We start from the raw sequence: 17,043 nt of genomic DNA, 5'->3' as shown, positions 1-17,043 counted from the left end.
CAGTGACATTCAAAAGCAAGGGCATATACCTTCCACAGAAAGCGCTGCTGTTTGCTAATAACGTGACAGACTAAATCCCACTATGCTGTGTGGAAGCAGCACTGTCGTTAGTTATTATGGGTTTAGAACATAGTGGGGGCCTTGATGTAAATCTTCTAACCACAGCAATAATCCTGGGAAATCTATTTTATGGGCCATCAACTTGTCCTGGGGTAGAGGAGGACCAATTCATCTACCAGAAAGCTTGGAGTATGATTAATGGAGGGGATATATGTAACTCAGAAAGACAAAAAGACCCAAACAAACTTGCATTAAATGCTTTCCAAGATGAAGGAGGACAAAAAGAGGGGGGGAGGGGAAATCAAATCAATCTAGAAGTCTTCAAAAGGGTTTTGAAATCCACATCTTAAGATTACAGTATGATAATTTTAAGAGAAACAGCTCTGGCATAGCTGTTGACAATTAAGCTGGAAGTCACTGGGATTTGATACTAATTTTAGTTACATTTGGTAAAAATCAGTGTAACACCATTTCTTTAGATGAAGTTCATTTGAATTCACAGCGTAGGCGACCACGCTCAGCAATTGGCCCATTATTTTCCTGCGAAATATGATCTCTATTTCAATAGCTGCTATTTTCACTAAAGTAGTCTTTTCATGTAGTCAGTCTTTTTGTGACTATTTAAAATTTCAGTGGAATTCAACTATTGAATTGTACTAAATGGTTGCAAATGTTGCAAAGTAGCCTTTTCTCTGAGTGTTAGAAAATGCAATCCAAAAATGTTGATTGGAGAAATACAACTTCAAATACTTACAGTGAAGAGCAAAATACTTCTGAAATGAGGATCCACAGTTAGTTGAGGAGAACATATCAGAGAGGTGAGTTTGCGCCTAAGCAGATTTGAACAGGGTTAAGTGCAGGTAGGATAGAATTAATGCTGAACAGCGCAGGAGAAAACAAGTGAAAGGAGTGGTAAAAAGTGGGCTTGGGAAAAAAAGAGGCCCAGAACAGAATAGAGAAGAGACAAACACTCGAGAAGATAAATATGAAAAACGCGCCAGTATTTTTTTTTCTTTCAAAAGTACAGATCTCAGGCAACTGCAACTATTTGCAAACACCTGCAAATAGTTGTTAAAGTTGCTGAATTTTCCTGGACTAACTGCCCCTCTCTCCCTTTTTCTTTTATTTAAAGAGGGCTGAAAGCTTAGAATTAAGATGTTCTTTCTGGAGAAATGAAATATTTGATGGGAAGATTTTTAGAATTCTCTTAGTAAGAACTACATTCTTACTATCTTTTAGTGAGCAATCCAAAAGATTATTTTGCCTCTCAACCCTTCAGAAGGCCAAAACTCTACAGTACTGTTTGCATGGCATTAATAAATAGAGCATCCACATACTCTGCCCATTACTGTAAAAAGTCTAGTATTTAATTCATGAGAGAAAAGGAAAAGATTCTTTGTCTTCCCACTTTTCTAGGAGCTTCTCTTAAGTCTTCAACAAAATACTTCCCGAGGGGCCCTCCCCCTCTTCTCCTCAAGCACAGAGCCCTAGTTTCACAAACCAAAAACCGTATTAGCCTGTAGCTTGTCCATGGGTAAACTCTCCATCAGCATTTTAGGTGCCAGTCAGCACTCCATCATGATGCCATAATAATATGAATGGCAACATAAGCCCACAGAAGACTTCCGAACAGAGCTACCCCAGCAATCTGCCTGTGGCTGGCACCTGCTGTCTATCAGAGAAGGATACCTTAACATGGGGCAGCTGCAGCGCTGAGGCCGACATTGTGTTTACTGCTGCTCTGTGCCTTTCAGGACACAAACTACCTCCAAGAGAAAGGATCCGCTGAAAGTACGGTGTTGCCCTCCTGTTTCCAGCCGACAAAGATAGCCTTCTCTGACGACAGGAAGATGCAGCACGCTCCTCCAGTGGAGAGCTTCAGAGATGCAGGACTATCACCAGCAGGACCACGTTCGTGAGACCAGCAGACCAGGCACCCGGGGAGCACTGCGGTGCCGCACAGGCAGCCATGGTCGGGGTGGAAGTGCAGCTGCACCCTCCCAGCACTGGGACAGGTCCTTCTGGCCCTCTCCCCATGCCCTGCCAGGAAGCCACCTCATGCTGCAGCCCGACACACTAACAGCTAGCATCAGGTCCTGGCATGTTGCAAGGTGGGGAGTTACCAAGCCCAGTGAGTTTTCTGCCCTCTTTCCTTCTCCTGCTTGACCATGGCTGCTGCAATGGGGAGAGGATGGGACAGGGATGCAGCAGGTCGAGCCCTGCAGGAATGCTCTGGGCTCTCAGTGAAACCAGGCTGGCTGAAGGGGTGGGGGAACTGCTCAGGTCATCCTCTGTTTCCACAGTCCCCATACTGCAGACTCCTGAAGTCTTTTGACCACTCCTAATCTGCCCAAACCTTAAAAAAATGGTATCCGCAAAGGCTCCCTCTGTCACTGTTGCAAAGTTGTTTTCTTAAACTAAAAACCTTGTTTACTTCATCCCTCACACTGAGAGTAGCAATATTTAAATTTATGAGTTAGTGCTGGTCAGGGGATGCAAACATTCATGGAGTACCTTTATCTTGCCTCGCACCACAAACAATTTATAGTTTATCTGACTGCTTACTTTGACTTAGCTCCTTCAGCCATAATGTCTTTCTCTTTCTCTAGAAGCAAAGATTTAGCATTTCAGGCTAAGTACATATGCTGGATAAGAACATAATCCTCAGCTCTGGGCATAGGAGTTCACAGTAAGAGGATGGCTCTGCATACAAAATGCAAGCAGAGAGATCCAGAAAAAAGAAAAACACTAAACCCTAATATGCATACTGTGAGGGCTTTCTGGCGGCAGCAGCAGAAATCATCAGTTATCTAATTTGACATCTTCAGAAAAGGAGAGACTAGAGGAAAAAAGGAAAAGAGAGAGGGGGGAAAAAAAAGAGCATGGCCTTTAGTCCGACACTCCAAGTAAGGAAATTGAATAAATACTTGCAGAGAAGGAGTATGCCAGAATGCAAAGAGGAAAAGAGATAAAGGAGATAAGACCATTTCAACAGAGAAGAATCACGGTGTTCATAATCTGCAACCACTTCTGACAGCCCAGAGACAGATTTAGCATGGGGCAGAGGGACATGCTCCTTCCCTTCTATTAGCCTTCTTAACGCAGCACACGCGTTCCTGGACTTGGGCACATCTCTGTGATCCATTTGCTCCCCCTCGTTCGGATTAGGGCTGACCTCCTAAAGCAAAGGCTTTTTGGTGTCATTGCAAAAATTCACAACGGATATCTGGCACTTACTAATCACGTAGTATTAAAAAAAAGCTGAAATACAGACATTTCACACACACAAATTCACACACAGGAGTACAGCACTGTGGAAAAACAGAATACATGTGAGAGTCCTGTACCCACAAAACATTCACCTGTCAGACCAACACTGTTTCAATAATCTATAAACCTCCTGACTTATTAATACCCGTTGAAATTATGTCATTAAGTTGTGTTACATGTGAAGGCTCTGCAGGGTAGCCACTTCAGTCCGGCGCCCCTTTCCCGCACGCCTGGTGGCCTCTGCCGGGCAGCGCGTGAAGCAAATGCCGGGGTCCCTTCCTTCCACGACGCCCTCCCAGCGCAGTGGAGGCCGGAGAGATCAAGGTGGCTAAATCTAGCTTGGAAGCGAGTTGGGATTAAAGAACGTTACAGCCTGAACCTTTACTCTTTCAGCACAGCCGATCCACTCCGGGCCATGGCTGACATCTTGAAATCCCTTCTATCCACTTCCTCTATGTTAAAGAAGAAGTGCAGAGGTTTTTCTCTTTCTATAAGCTCACTCTGTGCAAGTTCTGTTCTCCGGGACATCTTCACACTTTCTGCTGACACCTTCCAGTTCACAAGTGGTAAGTACATGCCACAGAATACTCTCTTTTTCTTCCCCCCAAAAATTAAATCTGGCAGTGTAGGGCCTTCAGAGAAAAAGCACCATTTTGTTTATCTATGAGATGACCATTAAGAAATTTTTTGCGAGAACTGGAAGACTCACTCTTGTCTTATTCACTTGAAGATCAGCATTTTTAAAGCTGCAAGTAGAAGTCTTCTGATATTTTTGTGATGATATTGTTTAGGAATCATGACTCACAGAACAGACCAAATGGAGAAAGTAAGAACCACACAACTACAGCCATCTTAAGGATTTTTTTTTAATCTTAGTGGGATTTTTTTTTCTTTTTTTTTTTCCTTTTTCAAACACTTTTCATTTAACCCTTGATTATGTTAATACCTTAACAGATAACTCCTGTAGTGTTATTAATACAGAATACAGAAATCTGTATTTTAGCCTAGATACACAATTAAAAATTTGAAAGTATGAGCTAACATAATTTCAAGGCAAAATCTGTTAAAACACTAATGAATCACCAAACTCATCCTCCCCTCCAACATTATAAATCACGAGTAATAAAATGTTAGTATGATGCGGAGTCAGACAGCAGAAGCTGTAATTACCATCCAAAGTAACAGTTCCTTTGGAGCTCATTAAGTGTACTGAGTACCTTTAATGTTCTATTGATTTTAAGAGTAGTGGTCCAGTTAGCAATATAAAAAGCCTAAGGGATATTTCCAGAAAGGAGTACATTTATTCCTTTGAGATATGTATTTTTCCATCTAGATTTTTACAAGTTTCTTTAACTGGATGCAGTGATGACTGATTTGTTTAGTTTAGCACTTAACCAGTCAGGACAGGGAGGCCACCGCTGCCCTAACAGCCTTTAATTCACATCACTCAAAAGTACCCCTGCAGCTAAGCTTTAATGGTTTCCTGTGTGTCTAAGTCACAAACCTGTAAAATATACAAAGAGGTGATTTTCCTCCCAGAAGCCTAAGTTAGGGGAAAAAAAAAAAAAAACTCAATCAAAAAGCCTCTTGAGAAATGTGAACCTGTGAAATGAATGTGTAGTGATGGCAGATACCAGCCTGACTCTGCAGAAAATTTAAATGATAATTAAGGCACATTCTCATGATGCCAGCTCTAAAAATTTCATCTTTGATGACACATTTAAAGCTCAAGATCCAAGGCACAAGTGTAAGAAAACCTGTAAACTTCAGCAAAAAGTTTGAGACTGTAAACCAGAGGTTTAAACTCCAGAAAGAGAGAGAGTCTGAAACAAATATTTTAAATTACAAAAAAATAAAAATAAAAATTCAGATTCACAAGCCAGTCTCATGCTCTTTTGAAGCATTATTTTTAAATGGGTTTCAGCTGACTATCTTTCCTTTCATTCAGGGTCCTAAAAGGTTGCCTAGAGAGGCTGTCAAATCTCCACATCAGAGATGTTCAGAACTCAGCTGTACGCAGCCCTGAGCAACCTGACCTACCTGCCACTGCTTTGAACAGGGGCTCGGACCAGAGGCTCCACAGGCTCCTTCCAGCCAAAATTATTCTCTGTCTCTAAACAGCATCATGTTCCCCGATGCATGGGGTTCCCTCACTATACAACAGCATTTGCTGACAACCTGGGGGCAACTTTGACCTGTCTGTTTTCTCTCCTGGCCCACCAACATCCTTTGCTCCCTGCTGTGCCCGCGTGCAGCGGTTAGGCAGCATGTGTGCATGCCCTCTCCTACTCATAGTAGAAATAGCAACAGCAGGACGACTGCCAGCTTAGAAACCAGTCAGAAACGAGACAGAACCAATGATGGCTCAAGAGGAGGGAAGCAAAACATAGAGCTGTCCAGTGGTATCAACCAGACCACATCCAGCTTGTAATGTGCTGAAAATCAGGATGAAAGCCTAAAATAACTGTGATTTGCAGCTTACCATTTTTGAAGAGACTCATACCCTGCTTTTGACTTGCAGCCTTATCCCTGCACCTACAGTCAGTCATAAGAGCAGCCCTTGGCTCCCCTTGCTCCAGACAAGGCAGCTTGCTGCAAGTGTAGTTGTGCTACGTCGCCAAGAGGCTCTCAGCACAGAAAGTTGTAGCACGGGGGCTGAGCATGAGTTAATTAAACCCTTTCCTGTTAAGCGCCAGGTGAGACCTGTACACCATACGGAACGGCACAGACTGCCGAATAACACAAACGCAGAGACGGTAAACCTCCAGCTTAGGAAAACAGATCACACTATTCTAAACATTTCAATAGCAAGATTGAGCGGTCCAGGTACAAATAAAGCCAATTCAGGTATCCATTAGCTTTCCTATATTCTAATCACATAATCAGTACTCATAAGTGTAGTAATTCCCTACCTCCAGATAATCAAAGAAACAATCATTCTGATAAGAATAGAAGAATCTTGATCAGTAGGCCAGTTTCCCCTATGGTATGTAATGACAATTGACACTTAATCCTATACAACTACTGCAAGGTATCATTACTGAAGTCCAGCCCACAAACAGGCCAAGTCTTTACTGAACGTATACAAAGAAAACAGATGCAGAAGTAAATGTGTACGCTACTGGGACAGATGAAACCTTGACATCTCTGGCATTTTCCAAAATGCCTTTGTTTCTTTTCCATTTTATCTCCTAACTTCATAATATTTAAAATGAGTATGAATGATATCATCTACAACTACTGTAGTCCTTCCACTGAGGCCATAAAGAAGAGAGAGGCTGATGAGTCAGCCTGAAAAAAAAAAAAAAACCAACTTATTTTTGTCCAGTGCTAGTTACATACCTTAAATTTCCTCTTTTAAGAATAGAAGTATTCAAGTGTGCTCCTCTTTTACTGGCTCCAGCAACCTGGTTACAATATAACAACCCCTGCCAATATAGCTACTCCCTAAAAAACATGACTGCTCAAGATTTATCTGATCTTGAGGGGGGAGGGGGTTAAGCTATCTGATTTTCAGATTCTGAAAACCAAAACTATCTCATGGCATCCAGTTAGCACTACTGACATTGCAACAAGTCCAAGGTCACTTGGACTTCATGGTTAGCACTGTGCTCACTTTAAACTTCACAATATCAACCAGCAAAGATCACAGATCTTCCCGCTATGGCTTGATCCCAAGCCCATTTCAGGCAACTTAAAGACTTTTATTGACTTCATTTGGACTCTGGATCTGTTCCCAGGGGCACAGTAGACTCTTACAGCTCTCAGCCTCATAAGAGGTAATCTGCCAGCTCTGGTCCCAGCTAAGAGAGGTCAGTGTTGCATATAAGCTCTGTGCAAAATCATAACGTTACTCTTCATATTCATGGAGCGTCTCCATTTCTCTGAAACGTTGGTGACACTATATGGTCCATGAAATTAGCTGCCACTGTTCTGTAGTTTTCACACTTTCCAACAGTGCTGCTGAGGAACCCTTATGTGGCTTCTGAGCCTAGGGAGCCTTGACTCAGTTTCCTAAAAAAATATTTTTAAAAGAAGAATTTTTGGCTTAATATATTAGCTATTCACCCACTAGGAAGGGATTTTGACCCATTAGAAAGAAATTTTATATCAATGATCATTTTGAAATACACTTAACCATTCACTAGGTATCCATTTATCTTTCAGAAAATGTCATAATTTTTCTTGTTGTAGTTAATAACTACTAGTTAATTATGTAAAATGTTGCCCCATCTGCTCTTATTCCTTCATACAGCAAAGTTAGAGAGCTTGAATCTACAGCCATTACTCACAGAAAGAGAAGCATTGATTTAATGGACTTCCATGAAAAGGGATTACAATATAGAATCCTCTGATATTGATTTTGTGACATCATAATCTTTTCCTCAGAAGCAGACACTAACATCAGCAGAAGATTAGGCAGAAGCAGCCAAGTTAGGAGATTTGTCTTTTAATAATTTTCTTTCTCTATTTACAGTAAGCAGGCTGCAATAAAATATTAGCTATGTTCTCTGTTTTAAATAAAAGTTTTCATAAAAAAAAAAATCTGAGTGATGCTTCTCTCTCATCTTTTGCCCTACTTCCAGTTTTCTTCATGAAACTATTGTGAGCTAGAGCATTTGTTGTGGGTTAATGGGTTCTCTTTGAAGGGATTAAAGTCATATTGATTATTAATTATTTTTTAATGTTTTAAACTGATGTAAATGTCCAGAAGTTCTGATGAGCAACATCCTGTAGAAATCAATACTGAATAAAAACGAAAGAAACCAACAACAACAAAAAAAACCCTCTCTTCTCAGCTTCTAGGGGAAGCAATTGCGACTTATTTCTGTTTAGAAGGTATACCACCTCTCGGAGAATACTAGCAACCGGCATATATGATAATCATGTCTAGGTTATGTAGAGCATCCTTATTTTGATGTGTCTATCTTTCAGACTTCAGGCAGAGTCTGTAGATATTTTCCATACAGAACAAAGCTAGGCACAGGAGGGCTAAGCAAATAATAAGTAAGTTAATTTCAATGCTGTTAGCAAATGTTCATTTTTCTTAAGTCTGCCTTTTCAGTTCTTTTGGAAAATACTAATTAGCAATCTTTCTGTGGATTTTTTCCCAATAATTCTCTCTACTATCCTTCCCCAATACATTTTAAAAGAGCTTTTACTTTCAGCGGTTTTTTTCTTACTTGAGTTTAAAATTTCTTCACTGTTTGCAAATGGAATGGGAAATGGACCCTTTCTCCTGGTTTGACATGATAACAAGGTTTTCCATACTGAGATGACTTCCATATGAAATGATCCTGAATAGCTGTTATGTGGGTAACATATAGGTCCCAAACAGCAGGTTGCATACCAGTAAGGAGATAAGTGGGACAATCCGTTGTCTGCTCGGGGGCCTGCACTCAGCCTTGAAGAGCAGCCACTTCTGGGTTGATCCTGGAGATGTGTCTAGCCCAGAAGGAAATGACTGAAAACTCTTGAAATTCAAGGAGGTCCTGATCTGACTGACGATTCAGCAACCAGGATCCACCTCTTTTATTCCGAAGGCTTTTCCTTCATATCATATCATCAGAAGTCAACATAACTAAATCAGGGACCTGCAGTTTTATAGCGCACAGAACAGCTACAGTTGTTCAAATCCTCCTCATACTACTGGAAGATCCATATCTCAACCTCCTAAAGAGCACTGAGGCCCGATCGCTTTAAAGTCACAGCTGTTAGACTAACAGGCAATGTTACCTGTTTTTCCAAAAGTATTTAAAGGGGGAGAGTATTTATTTATTTATTTCCTCCAACAGTTTCACAGCTATCAAATAGCTACACTGTGTGTTAAATCTCTATTCGACATAAAATAGCACAGAGCTGTCAACTTCTGCCTAAACTAGCACAGAGTTGTTGCCTTCCACTGCCTTTGTCCTTCATTACTGCAACTGCTCCCTGCCTAGCTCTGCACTTTGCTTTCCTTTGCTCTCCCACACTGTGTTATAGCACAGCTGAATTGCCCCCGCCACGCATCCCCACCTCCCTTTTCCCCATCTCCCGCCCCAAGCCTAGACTTCCACCCTTTCTGCTACTGAAACTCCATTCAGTTGCTCTCAAGCGCTCAATTCCCGTTTAAATGTCCCACCCTGACCTTTCCATCCCTCTACACTACATTTTCTACCTAGTCACAGCACCCATCCCACATATTTTTTTCTCATCTGCATGTCATCACCTCAAGATCAGCATGCTGAAAGCTGAGCGTATTAATTCCTTTAACAACACATCTCCTACTTGTTCTCTTTCCTGTTATTATCGGCTGTGTCACTAACCTTCCCATCACTCATGCTTACTGTAAAGCATTTCTACTCTAAATACATGCATCTAACTGAATAGAAAATACAGAAATAACCACAGTAATTTGAGCACAGCACATACTACTTTTGCTCTAGTAAAATGTGCTATCTTTATGGCGAGCCAAACGTGATGCATATTTTATTTCTGGAACTCCTTCACTTAAAAGGCCCTGTAATTTCCCAGCATAAGAATGAAGGAGTTCCAGAAATGAAACACTGCACATCGCATTCAGCTTACCATAAAGATAGCACACTTCTTTATGATTTGCTCCCTTCACTGGCTGTATTAATTCAAGATCTAACGCAGTGCTACGAAAAACAAGGTAACCTTTCTGTTTCAAGTATATCCCGTTCTCTATTCATCTTTTATATATTGCTCATGCAGTAACTACAATGAATTGCTGTATTTCTTTCAAAAAGATTTTTCTCTTTTCAAATATACATTGATGGAAGCTTAACAGAAAAGTTAGAATAGCTTCTGTGTGCAGAACATACTTAACAAACCATTCTCTTCATTGTCTTTTTGCCCTAAATCATCATGCTTTCTGGAATTTAGGAGCCTCGAATGGCAAAGACAAAATGTCCAGCCAAGTTCTGTCTCCCATAGTGACACTGCTGAATACTTCAAAGGAAGGCATGCAGTATGCAGGATTGCACCTACTTGTGCAAGATTAGTAATTAGCCTCACTTAATGCTCTTAATTTTTTGTTGTGCAGTGGCAAAGCTCTTCAGGAGAATGAAGGCTTTGATCCAGTAAAAGAAGCTCAGAGGTTTGCCTAGACTGGTGGCAATTCACTGACTTTAGGTTACAATCTCATCTGAGATTCACCTGAATTGCTTGACTCCCATTCCATGCTCCTGCACTCAGAATCCCACTTTACTGGAAATTTTCTCCTGAAAAACTTCTCCAGCATATAACTAACCCATGTTTGGGAATAGAAGAAAGGACAGGAACAGAGGCACCACAATTCCTTTTTACCACCATGTATGTAATGCCATGAGCTCGCTTTCCCAGATGAATGCCCAATTCTTCCTCAGTCTTCCAATATTTACGGGACAGCTTGTTATCCTAAAAAAGTAGACTCCCATGTACTAAACTCTTTACAGAGTTTTATTTTAATACATGTTAACATTTACCACATTTATTTTTTTTTTTATTTACATTGCAACCAATTACATTTTACTGCAAGACTGGAATATTTAAAACCTGAGTAATCAAAGTGTAATCACTAATCTACCACAGGATAAGAGCATTTAGGATGATAAAGATATTATATGCTTCTCCAGTGGAAAAAAATAAATAATTATAAAAGAAAATTTAAAAACAACATTAACTAAGAGCCTTTTAATTTTTTCAGAAAAAGGACCATTTTTCAAAGCTTTATTTTTTAACATTTATGGTCCTGACCCATTTTTCTAAGTGCTAAGGACTCCCTTCTCCAGAACTCAGACCATTCAGGAAAATGAGTCTCAAGATGTATTTAGACAGGATTTTTTTTTTCCAGTTTAACACTCTTTCTGAAGCTCTACAAGATTCTTTCATGGTTTGACTAGACTGCTCAATATGATGACATTAGAAATGCAGAGATTAACTGGGCTTCACAAGTTCAGCCAGCACATTGACAGTGAGCCCTTTAAAGAACGGCCACAGGATCACCACAAGTAAGTCTTTATTCATTGTGATTCCTGTCTTAACGTGAACGAGGGATCACCCTGCAATGTGTCTTCTCACACTGAGGTGATACAACCTAGAAATTGCCTCATTGACCTCCCGCAGCTTGAGTCTGGGGCTTATAACTCCTGCTGGGATTAAAGATCTTTCCTTGACAGACCACTACCAGCACAATGAAATCAGGAAGTTTCCAAAGAGCAATAGCAGACTCATTCTGTGGGCAGAGGGCTTCCCAAGCGCCTACAGTACCTCAGCAAATGCGAGTTGGCAACCAAGCATCCGCTTCGTTATCTTTGCCCTCTAAAGTCACCCAGGTCTAGAAATAATCTACGAAAAAAATGAAATGAGAGAGAACATGACTTGTAGAAGTTTTGTGCTAAGGCTAGCTATCCACAATAAAGAAATTTTAAAAAAGGAGGGGGGGGTGCCCTGACAGTTATGACTTTTGCTTCAGATTAGATGTAGATATTCTTGAAAATTCCACATATAGAACATATTTCCTTTCTTGGATAAGGCTGCATTGAGTAAAGTCTTACAGTACCTAAATCTCTGAATTTAGACTTGACTACAGCATCCAAACTCCATGAACTGATATCCATGTAAGAGTGGACAACATCTACCCTAGTATTAGAAATAACAGTTGTCCTTGGTAGTTTAAATAAAAAGAAAAAAGAAAAGAAAAAAGAAAAAAAACAGAAGGTGTTGCTGATTTATATCCAGAGCCTGATGAGCACATATAGGACTGTTATACAAAGATCTTAATTGCCTTTTGGGGGGAAAAAAAGGGGGGGAGGGAGAATATTTGTAGACAATCTTCCTGAAGAGTGTCATCCTTTCTATTCACTGCATATACGGACCTGCTGAAACAACTAGTTTTCTCATTGTTTTCCCATTGGCACTGTTGGTCAGAACTTTCTGGAGGTGTAGCAGATTGCGAAATAAATCTGTCTCAGCATTATTCTGTCCCACACCAACGGTCTGGCGTTTTTAAGATGCTTCTGTCACCTAATTCTACCTTGTCCTACAGAAAAAATGCAGCAGGGAAAAGTAAAATTATCTAGGTGCAGATGCTACTGCCAGCACATGACATCTGACAGGTCAGCCATATAATCCAGGGCAGAACTTAACTAGTTGAAGCTCAGTGTAGACATGACTAAAGAAAGGTTTCTGGACTGCAGCTGGGAAAAACAGTAAAGATAATATTGGTCCCTTGGATCAGGGAGCATGTCTGCTTTTAGTTAAGAGCAGTCACAGCCTGCGTCATTTGAGAACCTTGCTGCTGCACAACGACCATACGGCACCAGTGACAGCATTAGTCTTTTCCTGTATTCATCTAGCTAAAGTACAGTTTTTCCTTTCAGATGTGATCAGCCACTCTTATCCATGCCTTTGTCACACCAAAATGAGACAATTACAAAGCAAGCTGCTAAGGATTGTGCCTTCCAGCCATCCAGAGACTGAAACAGTAGAGAAAGCAGAACCATTGCAAAAGGCAATATATTAAGTCAGTAAGAGACTCCTACAGTAGAATGGTTGGGAGCTTTTCTCCGAAGAAAGACACAACCCCACTCCTTTCCCAAGTCCAGTAAATCCATATTGATCACACACAATGCTTTTCTTCTGCTGGTTTGTAAACTAGCCATCACATAAGAAAACTACCTAAGAAAAAGAACGATAAAAGTTCAAGTTCGCATTGCTGTATTTCCAAATAAACATTTGGTACTGCCCTGGAACACAGAATAGCATTCATGTCTCATTGTGAATGAGGGAGCTAAATATCACTAGCCAACGGTAGCGAGGCACATGACGCGCTGGGCAACATCATTGTTCGATTTCCCTTTGCCACTGACCATATTAGCAACCCCAGTGTCAGAAGCTCGAACTATTGCTCTACACCACAAAATACAACAGCTAGAAAGAAAGAGGAGAAGGCATGTTAAACAGTTTTATCACTGTGCAAAGTCTGCTGATGGCTTTACAGATTGCCAGATGGGCATCAAGGCTACATCAAGCACTTACAGCTTAGCAAGAGACATCTGGGCTGCTCGTGCTGAAACAGCAAGCATGCAGACGCCAGTTTTGCCCTTCTTCAGAATCTATTCCATGCAGCAGTTTTCTCAACAAGGTTAACTTCCAAGTGAAACATCAATTTAATAACATGAGGCTGGAAAACTTTAGTATTTCTAAAGAAGCAGTAGTAGTCTGTCCTCAGCAAGTTGGCATACCTGAACAGCACAGAATTAGGGAAATGCCTTGTATACAAGCAATTTTCACTGCAAACTATTGTGTAGGCATTAAAGAAAATCCCGTGAATTTCAGGCTCTTGAAAATGGACTTATTCTAGCAACCTGAAACAAGCGCTGTTCTTACTTCCCCACCTCCTTTTCTGTAACTGCATCTTTACTTCGAGCTTCCTCTGATATCTCAGTTCTCTACTAATCACACTGTCTAATGATCACGTACAAGATAACTAATGACAGTAGACTTGCCATCCAGCACATGCTGTGACAAATGCATCTGAGACTTGAGCTATAGCTTTACCTTCTCTTCTACTACAAAATTCTAATACTCATCACTATTTTTCTTCAGCTTTCTTTGTTATTCCAGGCCTGGGTTTTCTTGAGTGGCAGATCAAAACATATGTTTGAGTTTTCTCTGGCTCAGAAGTGGTGGTTACTTTCCAACAGAATGAGAAACTAAGGCCTTGGCTGCCTTCAAACCAGATTTTTGGATATTTATTTCACAAGTACAGTATTCTACAGATTAAAACTACCTACTTCCTTTCTTGTTTTACCACAGTAGTCTTTGTCACAGTAATGCTCATCAAAAAAAATCATGACTTTTGAAAGAAACCTGTATTCAGAAATAATATTAACTCTAGGACTGTGGGATTAAAACATCTACTTAAAACTGTGTATGCACTTACTATACCAGGGACTAAGCCAGAACTGAAATCAACTGCAGATATTTCAGCTTTCTGCTGAGCCATAACGTCCACAGTCTTACCTTTATAAAAATGAAAAGCAAACAAAAAACCCAAAAACCCAACTCATCAAATTCCATGAGACAAAATTTTGTCTGTATATTAACATTTTATCTTGCATAAATGTATGTTTCAGCAGTTATGAAAATGAGACAGCTGACAGTTAACTACTATATGCAATGGATGCTATGAAAGCTTCCCTTTAAATAGTTCTGTCAATGCAATGTCAATTTTAGAAGTGACATCACTGCCGTTCTAGGACATGATCCTGCAAACTCCTATTCACACAGGGAGTCTTGCTGATTGCCACAAAACGTTTACATTTATAAGACCTGAAGGGTCAGGTGCTTATCCGTGGTGCTCTCTTTAACAGTGACTGACAAACATACGACAAAGTTTTAGTAGCGCTGAACACTATACTTTAGGGCAATGAATGATCTTTATAGACAGTGGTATTGGCCTAGATGGTACATACTTTTTATTTTAGAAAAGTTACACGAGGCATATTAAACATGCTCGAGGAGCCATTAAACGATCAGAAGCATAAAGACAAAAACCGCTACGGGAAACCAAGCTTGCAGCATTAAGCAGAACTTTGAAAAATTAACCTGTCAAAGAAGATAGGCTGAGCCCGAGCACAGCACGGTACTAACCGGAAAGTAACGTTAATTCCGCAGCGGCAAAACAGACAGGACTTCCCCCCCCCCAATCCCCGCCGTCCCCTTCTTTGTTAGCTGCATTTTCATCACGGCTCTCTCGGGACAACAACGCCTGACAGGCGAGACACCGAGCGCCGGAGGAGCGGGCGGTGGTCTGGGGGAGTCCCGGCGGGCGGCAGGTGCCGGGGGGGGGGGGGGGGAACCACCTCGTCCCTCTGCAGCTCCGCGCTGGGCGGAAAAAGGCAGGAAAAGCAGCCGCCGGCAGCACAAAGCCGGCGGAGGGCAGGGGGGGCACCCTGCCCCTGCGCCCCCTCCCCGCCGCCGCCGCCCGCTCCCCCTCCAGCGCACAAAGGCGGGCGCGGGGTCCCCCCCGCCGGGTCCCCTTCCCTTCCCCTCCCCTCGGGGCGCCGCCAGCCCTTACCTTCAGCAGCACAAAGAGCCAGAGGAGGCAGGAGCGGGCGCCCGCCGCTCCCCGCCGCCCGTGGCCGGGCATCGGGGGGGGGGGGGGGGGGGGGACGGCGGCCCCCGGCCGCGGCGGGCTGGACGGCAGCCGGTGCAGGCGGTGGGGTTTCTCCTCGCTGCCCCCCGCCTCCGCTCGGTGCCGCCCGTCGCTCGGCTCCGAGCCGTGCCCGGCGATGGCGAAACGCGGCAGGCTCAGACGGCCGGCGGCGGCGGCAGCGCCGACCTCCCCGCCGCGCAGCGCATCCTGCCGCCCCCCGCCTCTTTTATTTGGGATTTGCGGCGGGGAGGAGGGGGAGGAGGAGGAAGAGGCGGCGGCGACGGTGGCAGGAGGGGAGGGGGCGGCGGCGGCGGGTGTCTGCTCTCCCGGGAGTTTTGGCGATCGCGCAGCTCCGGGCGGAGAGGGGAGGCAGAGCTGCTCGCCCACGCCGGGAGCGGGGTCTGGGCGGCCAGCGAGCCCCGTCCGTCTGTCCGTCGTCTGTCCGTCCCCGGCGGAGGGCGGCGAAGCCCTGAGCCCGGCAGCGGGGAGCCGCCGCCCCTCGCTCCGCTCCTCTGCCCGGCGCGTCCCGCCCCGGCTCTCCCTTCTGCACCAGCAGCCCCTCTCTCCGGGCAGAAAAAGCAAGGCAAAACGCATCCCCCTCCCTCTCTAAATCTCCTCTCTCCTGCCCCCATCCCCAGTAACCAAGGGGACAAGTCTCCGCTGACAAAAACCGACCCAGCCGTGGGTGCGCGGGCAGGTTGTGCCCTACCACCACCACCACCCCCGACAGCGCTGCCAGGAGGAACAGCCCGCGTCTGGGTACCGGCCCCTCCAAGCTCCGGCAGCGCAGAGTAAACGTCTCGAAAACAACTCGGACTGCCATATGGCTGTTCACAGGATGTAAAATAAACCGCGCAGGCAAGCCTCTAGAAGGTCAAGGAACAGGTCTAAGCCCGCAAGGGGTTGAGAAGCAAGAGCAAGGTGGGTTTCCAGTGGTACCCAGTGATTACGGGGGGCACATGGAGAAAGCTGAGGCCACCGTGCCCCTACATCCTGTAATTTGTTGATCAAGGTCCTCGTACAGCACAAGGATGGGCAAGAGCTATTTTTTTTTGTAGCAGTCCACCTTAATCTGATCTCTCCAGGAGAAAAAACCAAACAAACTGTATCATGAAAAACATCTTTCCTTAAACTAGCAGCCTACATTAGCATCCAGCTTATCACACTAATTACACTCTCACCAATAAATCAAGGTGCATCTTCAGTGCAGCTAGGTAGAGCTCTACCTAGTATCAATGTGAGCAAAATGGGGTCACCTATGTAACAAGGCTGTGCCAGGAGCGTTAAACCTCAGACAAACTTTGGATATAGGTGAGGCTCCATTATTTCTGATCATCATCTACCATATCACTCTTCCTTAAAAAGTGAAAGTACTGGCTGAATGAAAGCAGTTTCAGGGTTCATTATTTCTAATTTTCTGAGCCAGTTTAGCAAGATGTGAATTATTACATTCTTGTAGGAATGCCCTTAAAACTGATCAGTTACAAATTTGTTTTCTAGCAATGATACTAAATTAGATGATAATGAATATGGGTTTATAGCTCTGCCTGGTTTATATGTGGCATATT

At 43.0% G+C, this 17,043-nt stretch overlaps 1 protein-coding gene across 1 annotated transcript in view; it reads right to left on the bottom strand.

The window, feature by feature from the left end:
* The window catches only part of PTPRO (protein tyrosine phosphatase receptor type O), a 158,975-nt gene extending 142,891 nt beyond the window's left edge, over positions 1-16,084 (bottom strand). The window contains exon 1 of the mRNA XM_068948099.1: positions 15,398-16,084. Within this exon, the coding sequence (XP_068804200.1) occupies positions 15,398-16,069 (672 nt within the window). The 5' untranslated portion in view covers positions 16,070-16,084. The remainder of the gene's footprint in view (positions 1-15,397) is intronic.
* Positions 16,085-17,043: the final 959 nt, after the last annotated feature.

Source organism: Struthio camelus, chromosome 1 (assembly GCF_040807025.1).
Source record: "Struthio camelus isolate bStrCam1 chromosome 1, bStrCam1.hap1, whole genome shotgun sequence".
Lineage (NCBI taxonomy): Eukaryota > Metazoa > Chordata > Aves > Struthioniformes > Struthionidae > Struthio > Struthio camelus.
Note: the sequence above shows the minus strand (reverse complement) of the source record. Positions and strands in the feature narration are given on the sequence as shown.